At 42.7% G+C, this 14,326-nt stretch overlaps 1 protein-coding gene across 1 annotated transcript in view; it reads right to left on the bottom strand.

Moving 5' to 3' along the window:
• Positions 1-7,691: 7,691 nt before the first annotated feature.
• map1lc3b (microtubule-associated protein 1 light chain 3 beta) overlaps positions 7,692-14,326 on the bottom strand; it is a 55,177-nt gene continuing 48,542 nt past the window's right edge. The window contains exon 4 of the mRNA XM_028810110.2: positions 7,692-9,371. Within this exon, the coding sequence (XP_028665943.1) occupies positions 9,197-9,371 (175 nt within the window). The 3' untranslated portion in view covers positions 7,692-9,196. The remainder of the gene's footprint in view (positions 9,372-14,326) is intronic.

The raw sequence follows: 14,326 nt of genomic DNA, 5'->3' as shown, positions 1-14,326 counted from the left end.
GAGTGTGGGAAGGGTTTATAAAGCCTTAAAATATGTATAAATAATAAAATAAATATAGGTCGCTACTTCACAGATTTTCACCTATTGCGGGGGGCTCTGGAACGTAACCCCCACGATAGGTGAGGGATGACTGTAGTCTCTAAATGTGTGCATTATATTTTTATGGTCAATGATTTCATTTCCATTCATGTTGGTGATTACTGGGATTACATTGTGAACTTTTTGCTTGTGGATTTGTTGAGCTAAAAGCTTATTAGCTTTCTCTCCATGTTCATAGTAATGATGTCTTGATTTATAAATAAATTGTTCAGTTTCTTTAGTTGTCAAGATGTGGAGTTCTGTATGCAGAGCCTGCCTTTTCCTATGAAGAGCCTCACTTGGATGCCTGGCTTGTTCTTCATCTATTCTAGTAATTTCGATTCTTAGCTCTGACACTTTCTTGGTTACTAATTTATTTCTGTGGGAAATATATGAAATAATCTGTCCTCTTAAGAAGGCCTTTAGAGTTTCCCAGAGTGTTTCTGCAGAAACCTCTGAGGGTGTGTTTGTCTCTAGGAAGAAACAGATTTGTTTGGATATAAATTCTGTACAGTTCTCGTCTGCTAATAGAAGTGGGTTAAGACGCCATCTGCAAGGTGAGTGTGAGGAGCATAATGATTTTAGCTCCAAGATCAGAGGTGCATGGTCGGAGATAACAATTGTGTCGTATTTGCAAGATTTAATCGTAGGCAAGAAATTATTATTATCCACATTACTAACCGAGAATGATAAACCGGATGGACGCAGGGACATCCGGCAATGGGCCGTGGATGCAAAAGACGTACTGCAACCTAAAATAAGAAATGAGGCACCGCGCACAGAAAAAAGGAGTCAGACCACAGAAAAAAGGAGTCAGATGCCGGCGCTGTGCATGAAACCCATTGCACACGAAACGGGACACACACAAAGAGGACGATTCAACAAGCCCCTACCACACAAAAAAAAAGAAGCCGCGAGCACCACACAAAACCTATTGGACACAAAACGGGACAGACTATGGACATAGCACACGAAACGTACACAAAAACGACGATTCAGACCCACGACCACACTAACATAAATAACAAATGACACACAAAGCCCCATTTCTAAATGAACCGTCCCTATTAAACATACGTCATCTCAACACGTTCACACTATGCAGCATAGGTGGATCTCATTACAATGTGGCACTATTAACCGTTCAACCGCAGAAAAGGCTCCATATTAACAGTGAGTGCGATCCTCCTTATTACTTATCCATATTTCTCACGCTGAAGAACAAACAAGTCATGAATTCACGATCACGGGTACAACATGAACGTAGACGCATGCAGCACGCGTCTCACAGTGCTGCATCGATACAGGCACGGGTTCAAAACGAAACACCTCCCGTCTCAGACATACAGAAACGACAGCGAAGGGACAAAATAAATAAACGCAGACATCTACACCGCGCATCTGGAATGCCGGAAAACAAGCAGGCAAGGCTCCAAAAACAGAAAGCTCAACTGACCTACATACAAAAACGGGCAAGGCTCAATACAAACAATGCACGCCATAAACTACAACGGGCTTCTCACACAGCACAGGCAAATCGATTACAGCTCAAAAACAACACGTCCCAAATACCGGACATACAACGACGCGCCTCTCAAACGGCACAAGCAAAACATACAGGTCACGGACATCAACGACAGACACCTGCTAAACGCTTACGCCAGTTAGCTGACAACGCGTTCAATAATGAGTCCACTATTCAGGAAAATTCATTCGGATTAATGAATGTCATTTGCAATCATTGTCATTCACTTAACTTCCCTGAAGAAACAACTGGCAATACAAGTAATACATTTACACGTTGTTGTCAAAAGGATCAAATTAGACTACCTCCTTTACATTCATATCCTGAATATCTACAGAAGCTTCTAACTAACGATGTACCTGAAAGTAAAAACTTTATGAACTGTATTAGATCCTACAAATCGGTATCCACTATGAACATGAACAGTAGCACTGCACGTGACATCCGTCTTGCAAAACTGTTAATTATTGATGAATGTACAATGGCATCCAGTCACTTACTCAACATTGCTTTCAAAAGATACAGTTAGTACAAAACATGCGATGTCCAGATCCAGATCATAACAATTGGTTATTACAACTGGGAGATGGTACACTCACCAATACAGATAGACTTCACCCAGATATTATTACAATTCCTCAAGCCTTTATCTGCGACGACTTAGTTACAGAGATATTTGGAACAGCAATCTCATTAGACCAAATGCCCCTTTTAACACAACGCACTATATTATGTCCAAAAAATATTAATGTGTAAAACATAAATACCCAAGTCATTGCATTACTTCCTGGAGAGACACAACTCTTTCTAAGCTCTGACAAAGTTGACTCTGATCACGACAATGACCATCTTCATTGACCTTACAAGTTCTGACCTGGAATTACCTTTTACACTTAAATGGCGTTTACAAAGAAATTTTCCAATAAACCTTTACACTGTGCCACACACTTTATTGTTTGCTTTCTATATGCATCATCTACACCTTCACACTATTCTACATCTCATTCATACATCACGCTCTTTGTCATTTCCCAACACCAGGGGTTGGCGAGCGAAGCGACCAGGGGGCGGAGCCCCCTAGTCTATAAAGAAATAATCAATTCTTGAGTAGCTATGATGCACTGGTGAGTAGAACGAATATGTTCTTGAGTTTGGGTTTAGAAACCTCCAGGGGTCTGATAAGTTGTGGTCGGTTACAAACTGTGTAATTGTCTTTGCAGTGTTAGATGTCATCCCCCCTGTGACAGGAGTCCTATCTAAGAGTGGATTTAAAACACAATTAAAGTCCCCAGCCATTATAATTTTATGAGATGATGCAGTGGAGCGGGGTCCTAGGAAGTCTGCGCATTCGTCTGCTTGTTCCAGGTCAGTCTCCGAGAGACCGTACCTCGCGACTTCGGCTTGATGTCTGTCTAGACTTTGATGTAGCTTCAAGTTTCCTTTCCGGTTCTTTCTGACCTCTCTTCTTGTTACTCATGTTTATATACAGTGGGGCAAAAAAGTATTTAGTCAGCCACCAATTGTGCAAGTTCTCCCACTTAAAAAGATGAGAGAGGCCTGTAATTTTCATCATAGGTATACCTCAACTATGAGAGACAAACTGAGAAAAAAAAAATCCAGAAAATCACATTGTCTGATTTTTGAAGAATTTATTTGCAAATTATGGTGGAAAATAAGTATTTGGTCACCTACAAACAAGCAAGATTTCTGGCTCACACAGACCTGTAACTTCTTCTGTAAGAGGCTCCTCTTTCCTCCACTCATTACCTGTATTAATGACACCTGTTTGAACTCGTTATCAATATAAAAGACACTTGTCCACAACCTCAAACAGTCACACTCCAAACTCCACTATGGCCAAGACCAAAGAGCTGTCAAAGGACACCAGAAACAAAATTGTAGACCTGCACCAGGCTGGGAAGACTGAATCTGCAATAGGTAAGCAGCTTGGTGTGAAGAAATCAACTGTGGGAGCAATTATTAGAAAATGGAAGACATACAAGACCACTGATAATCTCCCTCAATCTGGGGCTCCACGCAAGATCTCATCCCGTGGGTTCAAAATGATCACAAGAACGGTGAGCAAAAATCCCAGAACCACATGGGGGACCTAGTGAATGACCTGCAGAGAGCTGGGACCAAAGTAACAAAGGCTACCATCAGTAACACACTACGCCACCAGGGACTCAAATCCTGCAGTGCCAGACGTGTCTCCCTGCTTAAGCCAGTACATGTGCAGGCCTGTCTGAAGTTTGCTAGAGAGCATTTGGATGATCCAGAAGAGGAATGAAATCAAAATAGAACTTTTTGGTAAAAACTCTACTCGTCGTGTTTGGAGGAGAAAGAATGTTGAGTTGCATCCAGAGAACACCATACCTACTGTAAAGCATGGGGGTGGAAACATCATGCTTTGGGGCTGTTTTTCTGCAAAGGGACCAGGACGACTGATCCGTGTAAAGGAAAGAATGAATGGGGCCATGTATCGTCAGATTTTGACTGAAAACCTCCTTCCATCAGCAAGGGCATTGAAGATGAAACATGGCTGGGTCTTTCAGCATGACAATGATCCCAAACACACCGCCCGGGTAACGAAGGAGTGGCTTCGTAAGAAGCATTTCAAGGTCCTGGAGTGGCCTAGCCAGTCTCCAGATCTCAACCCCATAGAAAATCTTTGGAGGGAGTTGAAAGTCTGTGTTGCCCAGTGACAGCCCCAAAACATCCCTGCTCTAGAGGAGATCTGCATGGAGGAATGGGCCACAATACCAGCAACAGTGTGTGAAAACCTTGTGAAGACTTACAGAAAATGTTTGACCTCTGTCATTGCCAACAAAGGGTATATAACAAAGTATTGAGATGAACTTTTGTTATTGACCAAATACTTTTTTTTTCCACCATAATTTGCAAATAAATTCTTCAAAAATCAGACAATGTGATTTTCTGGATTTTTTTTTTCTCATTTTGTCTCTCATAGTTGAGGTATACCTATGATGAAAATTACAGGCCTCTCATCTTTTTAAGTGGGAGAACTTGCACAATTGGTGGCTGACTAAATACTTTTTTGCCCCATTGTACTGTTATGGAAGCTCCTCAGGTCGGGTAAATACAGGATACCTCAAAATAATAAGAAATACGTGAGAAAATAAAGCCGCTGCTAACGGAGCTCCGCTTCAAACGTCTATCTCCTGTAACGGACGAGACCAGTTGAATTAGACAGAATTATAGTGTGGGATGCTTAATGGGTGCACCCGAGACAGCTTTGACAACCCACAATTCTGAATCAGATTAAGCCATTGGAGAATGTGTGTATGTTTGAGTTTTGGGCTGTAAAGAACATTCTGTTACTATAACTAAAACTTACATCCATGGAACTTCAGCATGTTTGCTTTGATTTAGTACTTCAAACAGATTTACTGCTTTGGATATAAAGTTGTGACTGACTTTGTTACCTCCTTTACCTTACAGATGTCAGTGCCTTTATCTACAGAGCCACAAAAGGCAGAGTTGCCTACCTATAAATGTTTAGGATACCCCATTGATCTCAAAATGTAAGTCAAGGCTGAAAGTTCATTATGTTAGCCTAGGATGCTACGATTAAAGCTGCCAGCACACAAAATGGCCAGCACACCTCAGCTTTAAAGGAGACCCACAAATGAATGGAGACAACGACATCCATGGTGACAGACCTGGAACCAGACCATATCAAATACCCTGCACTGTGGATGTGGGCAGGGTCGTCTGTTGGGTTTAGTTTAAGGCTTATTTAAGGACAATTTGGACCGGGCTTTTCTTTTTTCCCCTCATTTTGGAGGGGACCAACTCACTTTGAGGTAGGTGTACCTAATAAAGTGGAAACCAACTGCTTCCTTAAAAGAATGAACAATTCTTGATAACTTTTGTCAACACCCACTCTAGCGGTAGGCTAAAAATCAAGAAAGGACTTCTGGAATGTATTGTTTGGTTTTACATTTGCGAGGAGACAAAAAAGACTACTAGGAGAATGAGGCTGGACTTAGCCTGATCTTGGAGTCTGTACGTTTCTAACAAGTTTGCACAAAGTTTGTGTGAGGAACTTGCAGACTTGGGTGTGATTTCCGATCCTGATGTGATGTGGGATCCCTTCTGTGACAAGACCCTGAAGATTGCTGAGGGATGTGTTGCTGTACCTCATGTTCCCAGAAGGGGCCATTTTATCTTAACAGGTACCCTGGCTATCATCAAGAGAAGTCAGCTTGACGGCGACTCCAATCTATACCAGTAACTCAGAAGGATGGCTGTGAGGGGTCTGAGGGCAGATAAGGAGACATGTTAGAGAAATCTGTGAGCAAGTGACACACCATCTGTGGTTTAGCGACCCATGTCCTGCTTACAGTGGATTTGAAGCATTACACTCAACCAAATCTGTTCCTTGGAGAGTCACAGTTCGGGGGGATGATGGAACGGTCCTTACGGATGACCCAGGGCTACTTTGAGCAGTTGTTTAAAGCTGATCCTCCCGCTGGAAGCTTGACGTCTCTGGGTCCACAGTTCTTGAGCTGATCCTCCAATTAGCTGTGAACCACCCAATCTCTGAGATTGCACAAGTGGTTAAACAGTTGATGGGAAAGGCTGCAGGATACTGTGGTATCTGGGGAGAACCTCTCCAGGCTCGTGATAAGACTGTCCTCTTGCCATTGCAATCTTTACTTTCATATGGGAGACAGGCATCATCCCAAGTGGCTCAAAAACGGGACTTGTCACCCCTTGATTGCGAGAACTACACAAGGGTTAACACTGCTCTGTGCTGGGTCAAGTCCTTGCTTCAATAGGATCCATGATCACTTACTTGCCTACATGCGACTGGAGCAATCCAGTTTTACACCTAAGAAGTGTACCATCGACCACATCCTGGAAGCGAGGGTTCTCATCGAGCAAAAACGCAAATATCAGCAGAGTTTCTTTGCAGTCTTTGCCAATTTTCATAAACGTTCAACTCAGTTGATTGAGCTGCCCTGTACAACATCCGGACACTTTTGTGGGATCTCGTCGAAGTTGCTGGATGTCATGGATGGCCTGTACACTGGTACTATGAGTGCTGTGCAGAGTGGGGGAAGAACCTCTGGGTTTTTCCCCAGTTAATTCTGGAGTTCATCAGGGGTGTGTTCTTGCTCTTACTCTGTTCAATGCTTGCATGGACTGGGTGTTGAGAAGGGCCGTGGGTTCCATTGGCTATGGGGCATATGTTGGTGTGGAAACATTCACTGATCTTGACTTTGTCAGTGATGGTGTGATCTTTGCAGAGTCAATGGAGGCTCTGCTCTGCTCTGGGCTCTTGGGAGACTGAGCAAGGAGTACGAGTGTCTGGGCTTGCAAGTGTCCTGGATAAAATCCAAGATCCAGGCCTTTAATGATCTCTCAGACACAGCCATCAGCAGTGTCTCTGTCTGATGAGAGAATTTCAACCTCGTCTAGAGGTTTACTTACCTATGGTAGCGACATTGATGTCTCTGGTGACTCTTCCTATGAAGTCCGTAAACAGATTGGGAGAGCATGAGGTCGCTGGAAAGGGGTGGGTATCTTTGCAAAAGGATGAAGGTCCAAGTCTTTAGAGTTCTGGTGCTTCCTCTTTTGTTATATCATTGTGAGACATGAACGCTATCCAGTGACCCAAGACTCCTTTGGTACTGTGTCTCTTCAGAGAATCCTTGGGTACCGCTGGTTTGACTTTGTGTTAAAGGAGTGATTGTTCATGGAGTCCCGAATGAGGCACATTACCTGCACTGTGAAGGAGCATCAGGTACGGCACTACGGCCATGTAGCGGGATTTCCCCAAGGGTGATCTGGATCACAGGATCCTCATTGTTGAGGACCTGAGTGGCTGCTGGACCAGGCAAAGGGGACACCTGTGTAACACCTGGATGCGGGAATTAGACAGTCATTTGGGGAGGGGAGGGGAGGGGGACTGGATCATGTGTCTGCCGGGGGGCTGGCAACTGGGATCCCAAGCTGTTTCATCTTGTGTTGGGTGTGGCAACACACTGTAACAGTACAATACTACTCTGTCTACAAAGTGTAACTGCATAAGAAGAAATCATTCATTCACTGAAGCAGATCAGGATCACCTTTTTATTTACTTTTACAAGAATGGTCATCTGTTTCAGCTGCAGAAAACATTCAACAGTCCGTGTACTGCAAAATCCAACCAAATACAAACAAACCTTTAAATGTACAAAATATGCAAATTGTATAATCAATAACATAATAAATGTACATGATGAAAATAAAAATTTCAAATTTTACAAACTAGATAAAAAGGGGCATTAAGGTACATGCACATAAACAATACATAAAATATTAACATTTTTGTGATTAAACAAAATGAATATATTGCGCTTAATTTAATGCAACAGAAAGTGGAGACGAGTCAAAACAGAATCTACTAAAACTGATAAAGAGAAAGGACATTATATTCAAAAACCAGAACTACAGTACTTATCTAAAAATATATCTCCTATTCCAAAGGCAGACACAGTTTTATTAAAAAGTAGAATTAAATAAATAGAAATAACCGCTTTTCTTAGCTATTATTTCTAAAAACATGAAAAACACCTATTAGACATGGCGTTAGTGGGCAAAATAACTTGTGGGCGACTCCATTTACAAACTGAATGTGACTACAGAATTAGACAAGAGGGAAAATGTAACACAGCTATGGCTTAAATAGAAACTACAAAGTAAACTTTCTAAGTCAAGCGGTTACTAACGGCAGAGTCCTCTACTTGTCTTATGATGATATCTTTGAGATGGTGGCTGCATCTATGACCACCAAATAGATGGCTTTGAAAATAAAAGTTGACTAGCTCTTCATTCATGACAACCAAATATGGCCAAGTACCAAGGAGACAATCCATGTACACTAAACTTTGCTTTTTTTCTTTTTGCACAGTGATAATATAAGCTTAGCAAGATCCTGCCTTGCCCCTATTGCAGCCAAAACGGGCTGTGGCCCCCCCACAGCCCCAAAATGTTAAGAGTGGATGTGAAAAGGCATGGTAAGGCGGGAATTGCTTGGCTTAGGTAGCGAAACTAACCCAGTCAACCAGTCTTTACTTTATATAGCAAATGTCAAATCCGACAAAACTCTAATAGATTCAACGTGTTCTGCTTTTGCATAAATGATGTCAGTTTAAATTATGTTTCTTTTGTTAAAGAAGCAAACTGGTGTTTAGCGTCCTCAAAAAGGGCAGGAAAAAAAAATCAAGCAAATTAACAAAAACAATCAAAGCCTAGTAAGATGGACGGGTTGGCAAGTGGAAAAGGAGAAAAGGGCTGTCACTTGACAGGTTTGATGGGTGGGGGGTTTTGGCCTGGTTTCTTATTCCATTTCTTATCAAGTGATTTGCTTTACAGAAGAACTACACTTCAGCAAAAGTTAAGAATGCTGGAGGAAATCAAAACCTCCATGACTTGCTCCCACTTAAAACAGACAAGTCTTTACTGGTTAATTAATTCTCTGCTCAGTGACATCCTTTTCTTTTGAATTTCTAGTTGACTTTTCTCAGGTGTTAGACAAGGGATGAAATTGACTTAGGATGCAAAGAAGTACATTTGTCAAAGTTACAGGCTGACTCCAGTGCCAAAGGTTTCCTGAGATGCATAAACCATGTAGAGAAAGCCATCTTCATCCTTTTCACGTTCGTAGACCTCCGAAATTGGAGTGGAGACACTGACCATGCTGTGTCCATTAACCAAGAGGAAGAAGGCCTGATTGGAGTTGAGCTGAAGACGTCTCCTGCAATATTAAAAAAAAAGAAAAACAATGTTTGCATATGGCATTCCAGTATTAAATCTTTAATTGCTGAGAGTCAAGTTTACCTGGAAGCTATATGACACCACCAAAGTCCATTTTCATCATATTTCACACCTCTTTCCCATATGACAAAGAAAAATGCTCCTGCGGTGAAGGAGACCGATCACATCCTCATGGGCAGACACTGGAGGCTCCAACAGAGCTGCAGGGTCTACACAAGTGCCCAGTTTGTGAATTCTGACCACAGATTTGTTATTGCTACTCTGAAGAGCCAGCTTAAGCTGGACCTCGCCAGACTCCAAAGATCAGGCTGTTTCCAATGAGTCTGCCTGCACTTTGTGTGTGGAACTTGCAGACTTAGGTGCAACTGTCAATCCTAATGTGATGTGGGAGGACTTGAGGACCCAGAAGGTTGTTGAGAGTTATATTGTTGTTGCTGGTGTTCCCAGAAGGAGTTATTTCATTTATCAGGGCTATCGTCAAAAGGAGTCACAGCACACGGCTTGATGGTAACCCTGGTCTGTACCAGGAACTGAGAAAGATGGCTATAAGGGCTCGGAGAGCAGAAAATAAGGCATTTGTTAGAGGAATCTGTGAGCAAGTGATACACCATATGTGGTCTAGTTACCCCGTGTCCTGCTTACAGAGGAATCGAAGCATGATGCACATTCAAATCTGTTCCTCGGAGGGTCCTTACAGATGATGCTGCAGTTGTGACTCACTCAGCTAGCTACTTTGAGCAACTGTTTAATACTAGAATTACCAAAGCCTACCAAAAACTTGTAAATCCGTCCCACCTCAAATCCTTTCACACCTCTCTGTCAGCGTCTTTTGTCTTTTAAATAAAATGTAGACATGAAGCATATAATGTGTGAAGCCTGAAGTCCAAATATCAAATAAACACTTTCACAAAAGGTACAAGTATAACGAAACAAGTGTGCTTTTATTCAAGAATATAAATGCAGAAAAAGAACCTGCGTTAGGGTGCGACAGTGACACGTCTTTAACACAACTGCTTTGGTGGTGTAACGGTAAGAACTGCTGACTGGTAATCAGAGGGTCACGAGTTCGAACCTGCGCGACTCTGTTTTGAACGCAAACACAAATATTGACAGAGTATCTTTGATTGACCTGCCATGTGGGACTATCCTGAGACTTCTCGGGATACCCCCCAAAGTTGCTGTATTTCGTAGCTGGCCTGTACACCGAGTGCTGTGCAGAGTGGAGGCAGAACCTCTTGGGTTTTTCCAAGATGATTGTGGGGTTTGTCAGGGGTGTGTTCTTGCCCCTACTCTGTTCAATGTTTGCATGGACTGGAGGTTGGGCAGGGTCATGGGATATCTGTTGGTGAAAAGATTAACTGAGTCTTCGCTGAGTCAATGGAGGCAGTGATCGAGACTGAGCGATGAGTCTAAGTGTCTGGGCTTGCAAGTGTCCTGGGTAAAAACCAAGATCCAGTCCTTTAATGACCTCTTGGGCACAGCCATCAGCTGTGTTTCTGCCTGGGGAGGGAATATCAACCTCATCGAGAGGTTTACTTACCTTGGCAGCAATACTCATGTCTCTGGTGACTCTTCCTATGAAGTCAGTAGATGGATTGGGAGAGTATGGGGGGGTCATGAGGTCACTGTCGCTGGAAAGGGGTGTGTAGCACTCTCGATCTTTGCAAACGGTTGAAGGTCCAAGTCTTTAGAGTCCTGATGCTCCTTATTTTGTTATAGGTAAAATTCCGTTATAACAAATATCTTTACAAAGAAATTTTCATTAAACCTAAGTATTTTTATGGTCCCAACAGTTTCCCCTTATGACATGAGTCTATAGAAATCTTGTTACTACGAAATACATTTCAGCAGACACAACAAAGTGCCCAAAAGACCTTGAAATGCCTGAATGAATCATTCCCAGAGCAGTTACTTCTATGGTCGCAGCTCAGTTGTGCACAATGATCCCCAAACAGAAACATTGTGAATTCGGAATTTCGCCATCGACACTGTCAACCTTCTTGAAAGACCGAGTGAAAAAAGAAGAAAAATCTCAGGTTGCAAACTGCTGCTATTAATGTAAAGGATGATTTGGCTTCTGATTGGTAACTGTGCTGCCCACAACATCCATCCACATTTAGATAATGTTAGGGTTGAATTCCTCCCACTCAATTGCACAGCAGTGCTTTAGCCTTTAGATTTGGGCATCATTTGCACCCTGAAGTGTATTATCGTAAGGAAATAATGAGACATTGCTGAGGACCCGAGAGGCTGGACCAGGCCAAGGAAACGCCTATGTAATGTTTGCCTTTGGCAGATAGATGGACATTTCTGGGAGCTGGGACTGGACCACATGTCTGCTTGGGGGGTTGCAAATCATTTTTTATATTCAGATCCTTTAATAATAAATTAACCAATTTCAATTCTTGTTGATAGACCCACTCATTACCATGTAGGAACGCAGGTTAGCTTACAGTGTGTGTAGCCATCCAGCAGTGTTACACACAGGGTGAGGGCACCAGGAAGCTCACTGCACTACAGCAGCTCAGAAGTTGCTCATGTGAACAGAGGCAGAAACAATTCATTATTGCTCCACACATTAAGAAGCTGCTTCTGAGCCTGACTTTTGTCACCTAAGAGTCAAAGGTTTGCGGAGGGGAATCGGCAATTCTACAGGTGAATATCAGACTGGAACAAAGGCTATGCAGAAGCTCAGACTATCACACAAGAAAAAATTATGTGCAGCAGGACTACTTTACAAGTACACCATGAGTTTCAACTGATCTCTGACAGGTTGGTTAACTCTTAAACTTACTCCAGCCAAGCCAACATGATGAAGTAGAGAATATAAAACAGAATTCTAAAATGTGAAGATGTGTTAATAAAGGACCACCTATTTTTTTTACCTCCTCCTGGTGGCATTACAATGGTGATTTTGTAGTAACCAATTTTCAATAAAATGATTAGCCATTGCTGAAATGGGACAATAGGCATGTGTAATGGCACTGATGTGCAGCAGAGTGATGGTGTGTAGAGTGACTTGCTTTGACTGATCCTTAAAATTGTTTATATTTGTTTGCATTTTTTTCATGTTTTGCATTTTATAAAAGGTAAAAAGATTATCTGTGCAGAACAAAATCTTTGAACACAAGAGTAATACAGTATCAGTAATATAAAAACATCTGTTCATGTGATTAATCACGTAATACACATAATACAATGGGAGGTTTGAAAATCGAGGAGTACAGGTAGTCCCCAGGTTACGGTCGACCTACGACTTACGAACGAGGCCGCAGCTGTGACGCATGCGCCTCATTAACTGCCGCTCTGTCATCTTTGGCCGGAGGACGCTGCAAGTAGTGGCTGGAGGGGTGCGATTTTGCTGCATGCACAGTGTAGTGTCCCTCGGGCGGCTCCCGGAGGCAAGCGAGCGGTGACCCATGGTCCATAGTCACTGGGGCCGCAGCTACTGCTCCTGACTGGACGCAGGCTGGATGGAGCGGTGTAGGGCGTTTCACTGCCCGCCCACTACACACGGCTCCCCCCGAATTGTTTTCGGTGGGCGGCTGGTAATGCTGCAAGCGGTGACCCGGTTGTGGCTGAACGGGGCGGTGGGGGGTAGCATTTTAGTGTGCTTCGGGTGGCTGCCTGTTGAATGGGGGCGGTGATGGGCGATTCACTACATGCCTTTGGCTGCACCGTGTTTGTTCTTGGTGGGCGGACGCACGCTGCAGGCTGCATACTGTAGTGGAGGTGACTGTGTGTTGGGTGGGTGGTGAACCGCCCCTCGCTACTCCCATTCATTCTCAATAGCAAGCCTGCTTGTACTGTTACGTATATAGCAGGAAGTTGTCTCTTGTCAGTACACCAGACGTGCTGACGAGGGATGCCTGCCTGCTGTGATAGCTGTACAGTACTGTGCAGAAGAGCTCATCTTATTAACCTTTTGTCTTCACCCTTCAAGAATGTCTCTGAAACACACATCTGATGCAAGTGCTGGTGATACAGTAAAGAAGAGAAAACCCATCACCACTGAAAATAAAGTAGAAATAATAAAAAGGTCAGAGAGAGGTGAAACTCCATCATTCACTGGCAGAGCACTTGGTTACAGTCAGTCAACAATAGCATTTATTAAAATAATGTACCTGTTCAGACTTACATACAAATTCAACGAAAGTACAAACCTACAGTCCCTATCTTGTACATAACCCAGGGACTGCCTGTACATCTTGTGAGAAGGAATTAGGCATCGTAGCAGACTCTATGCTATCAACTTCCGGACAGTGTTTCGAAGCCATTAACTCTTTCAGGGCTAATTTTTTTTTTGTTTCTTTTCTCCCAGGGCTGAATATTTTTCCAAAAACTAACATTTTTCAAAAAGAACACAAAGCAATTGTTTAACACATCAAATCAACAAAAAAATTTACTTTTGACAAATGTTACTGTCTTGCATGTTGTATGAGCCTGCATACTCTATGATTTCACATATATATCACATACATTTTACACAGCAAAGTCTGATCTCGCTCAAAGCAGCCAATTTCAGTCATTGCCACATTGCACTCCTTACAATATGTGTTGCTTTGGTGCCTATTTTTCAATTGTCTGTTGCTGCACTTTCTAACATATATTGTTAGCGTGTACTGTAGAGAGACAAGTCACCCATTTGCCATCGTGCCATGCCACTGCCACCAAGTTTTCTGCCTGCATGAAAACCGTATTGTCACCTCTTTTCATCTTCTGAAACTTTATGAACTTTATGTATGGCATTATAGCCTGGCTCACCCCATGGGATTTGCTTCTGTTTATTCCAGAAGTGAATAAAACTTTGCAGCAGCACGTACCTATGCCACGAGGGGACAAAACACGTTTGGACCAATGCTCCCTGAAGTTATATCACCAGTTCTGTCCCATCTCTATTTGTAATGCCACAGCGCACTTCATCTCGTCTTTCGT

The sequence above is a fragment of the Erpetoichthys calabaricus genome, chromosome 9, assembly GCF_900747795.2.
Source record: "Erpetoichthys calabaricus chromosome 9, fErpCal1.3, whole genome shotgun sequence".
Lineage (NCBI taxonomy): Eukaryota > Metazoa > Chordata > Cladistia > Polypteriformes > Polypteridae > Erpetoichthys > Erpetoichthys calabaricus.
The sequence above is the reverse complement of the archived record's forward strand: the minus strand, read 5'-3'. Positions and strand labels throughout refer to the sequence as shown.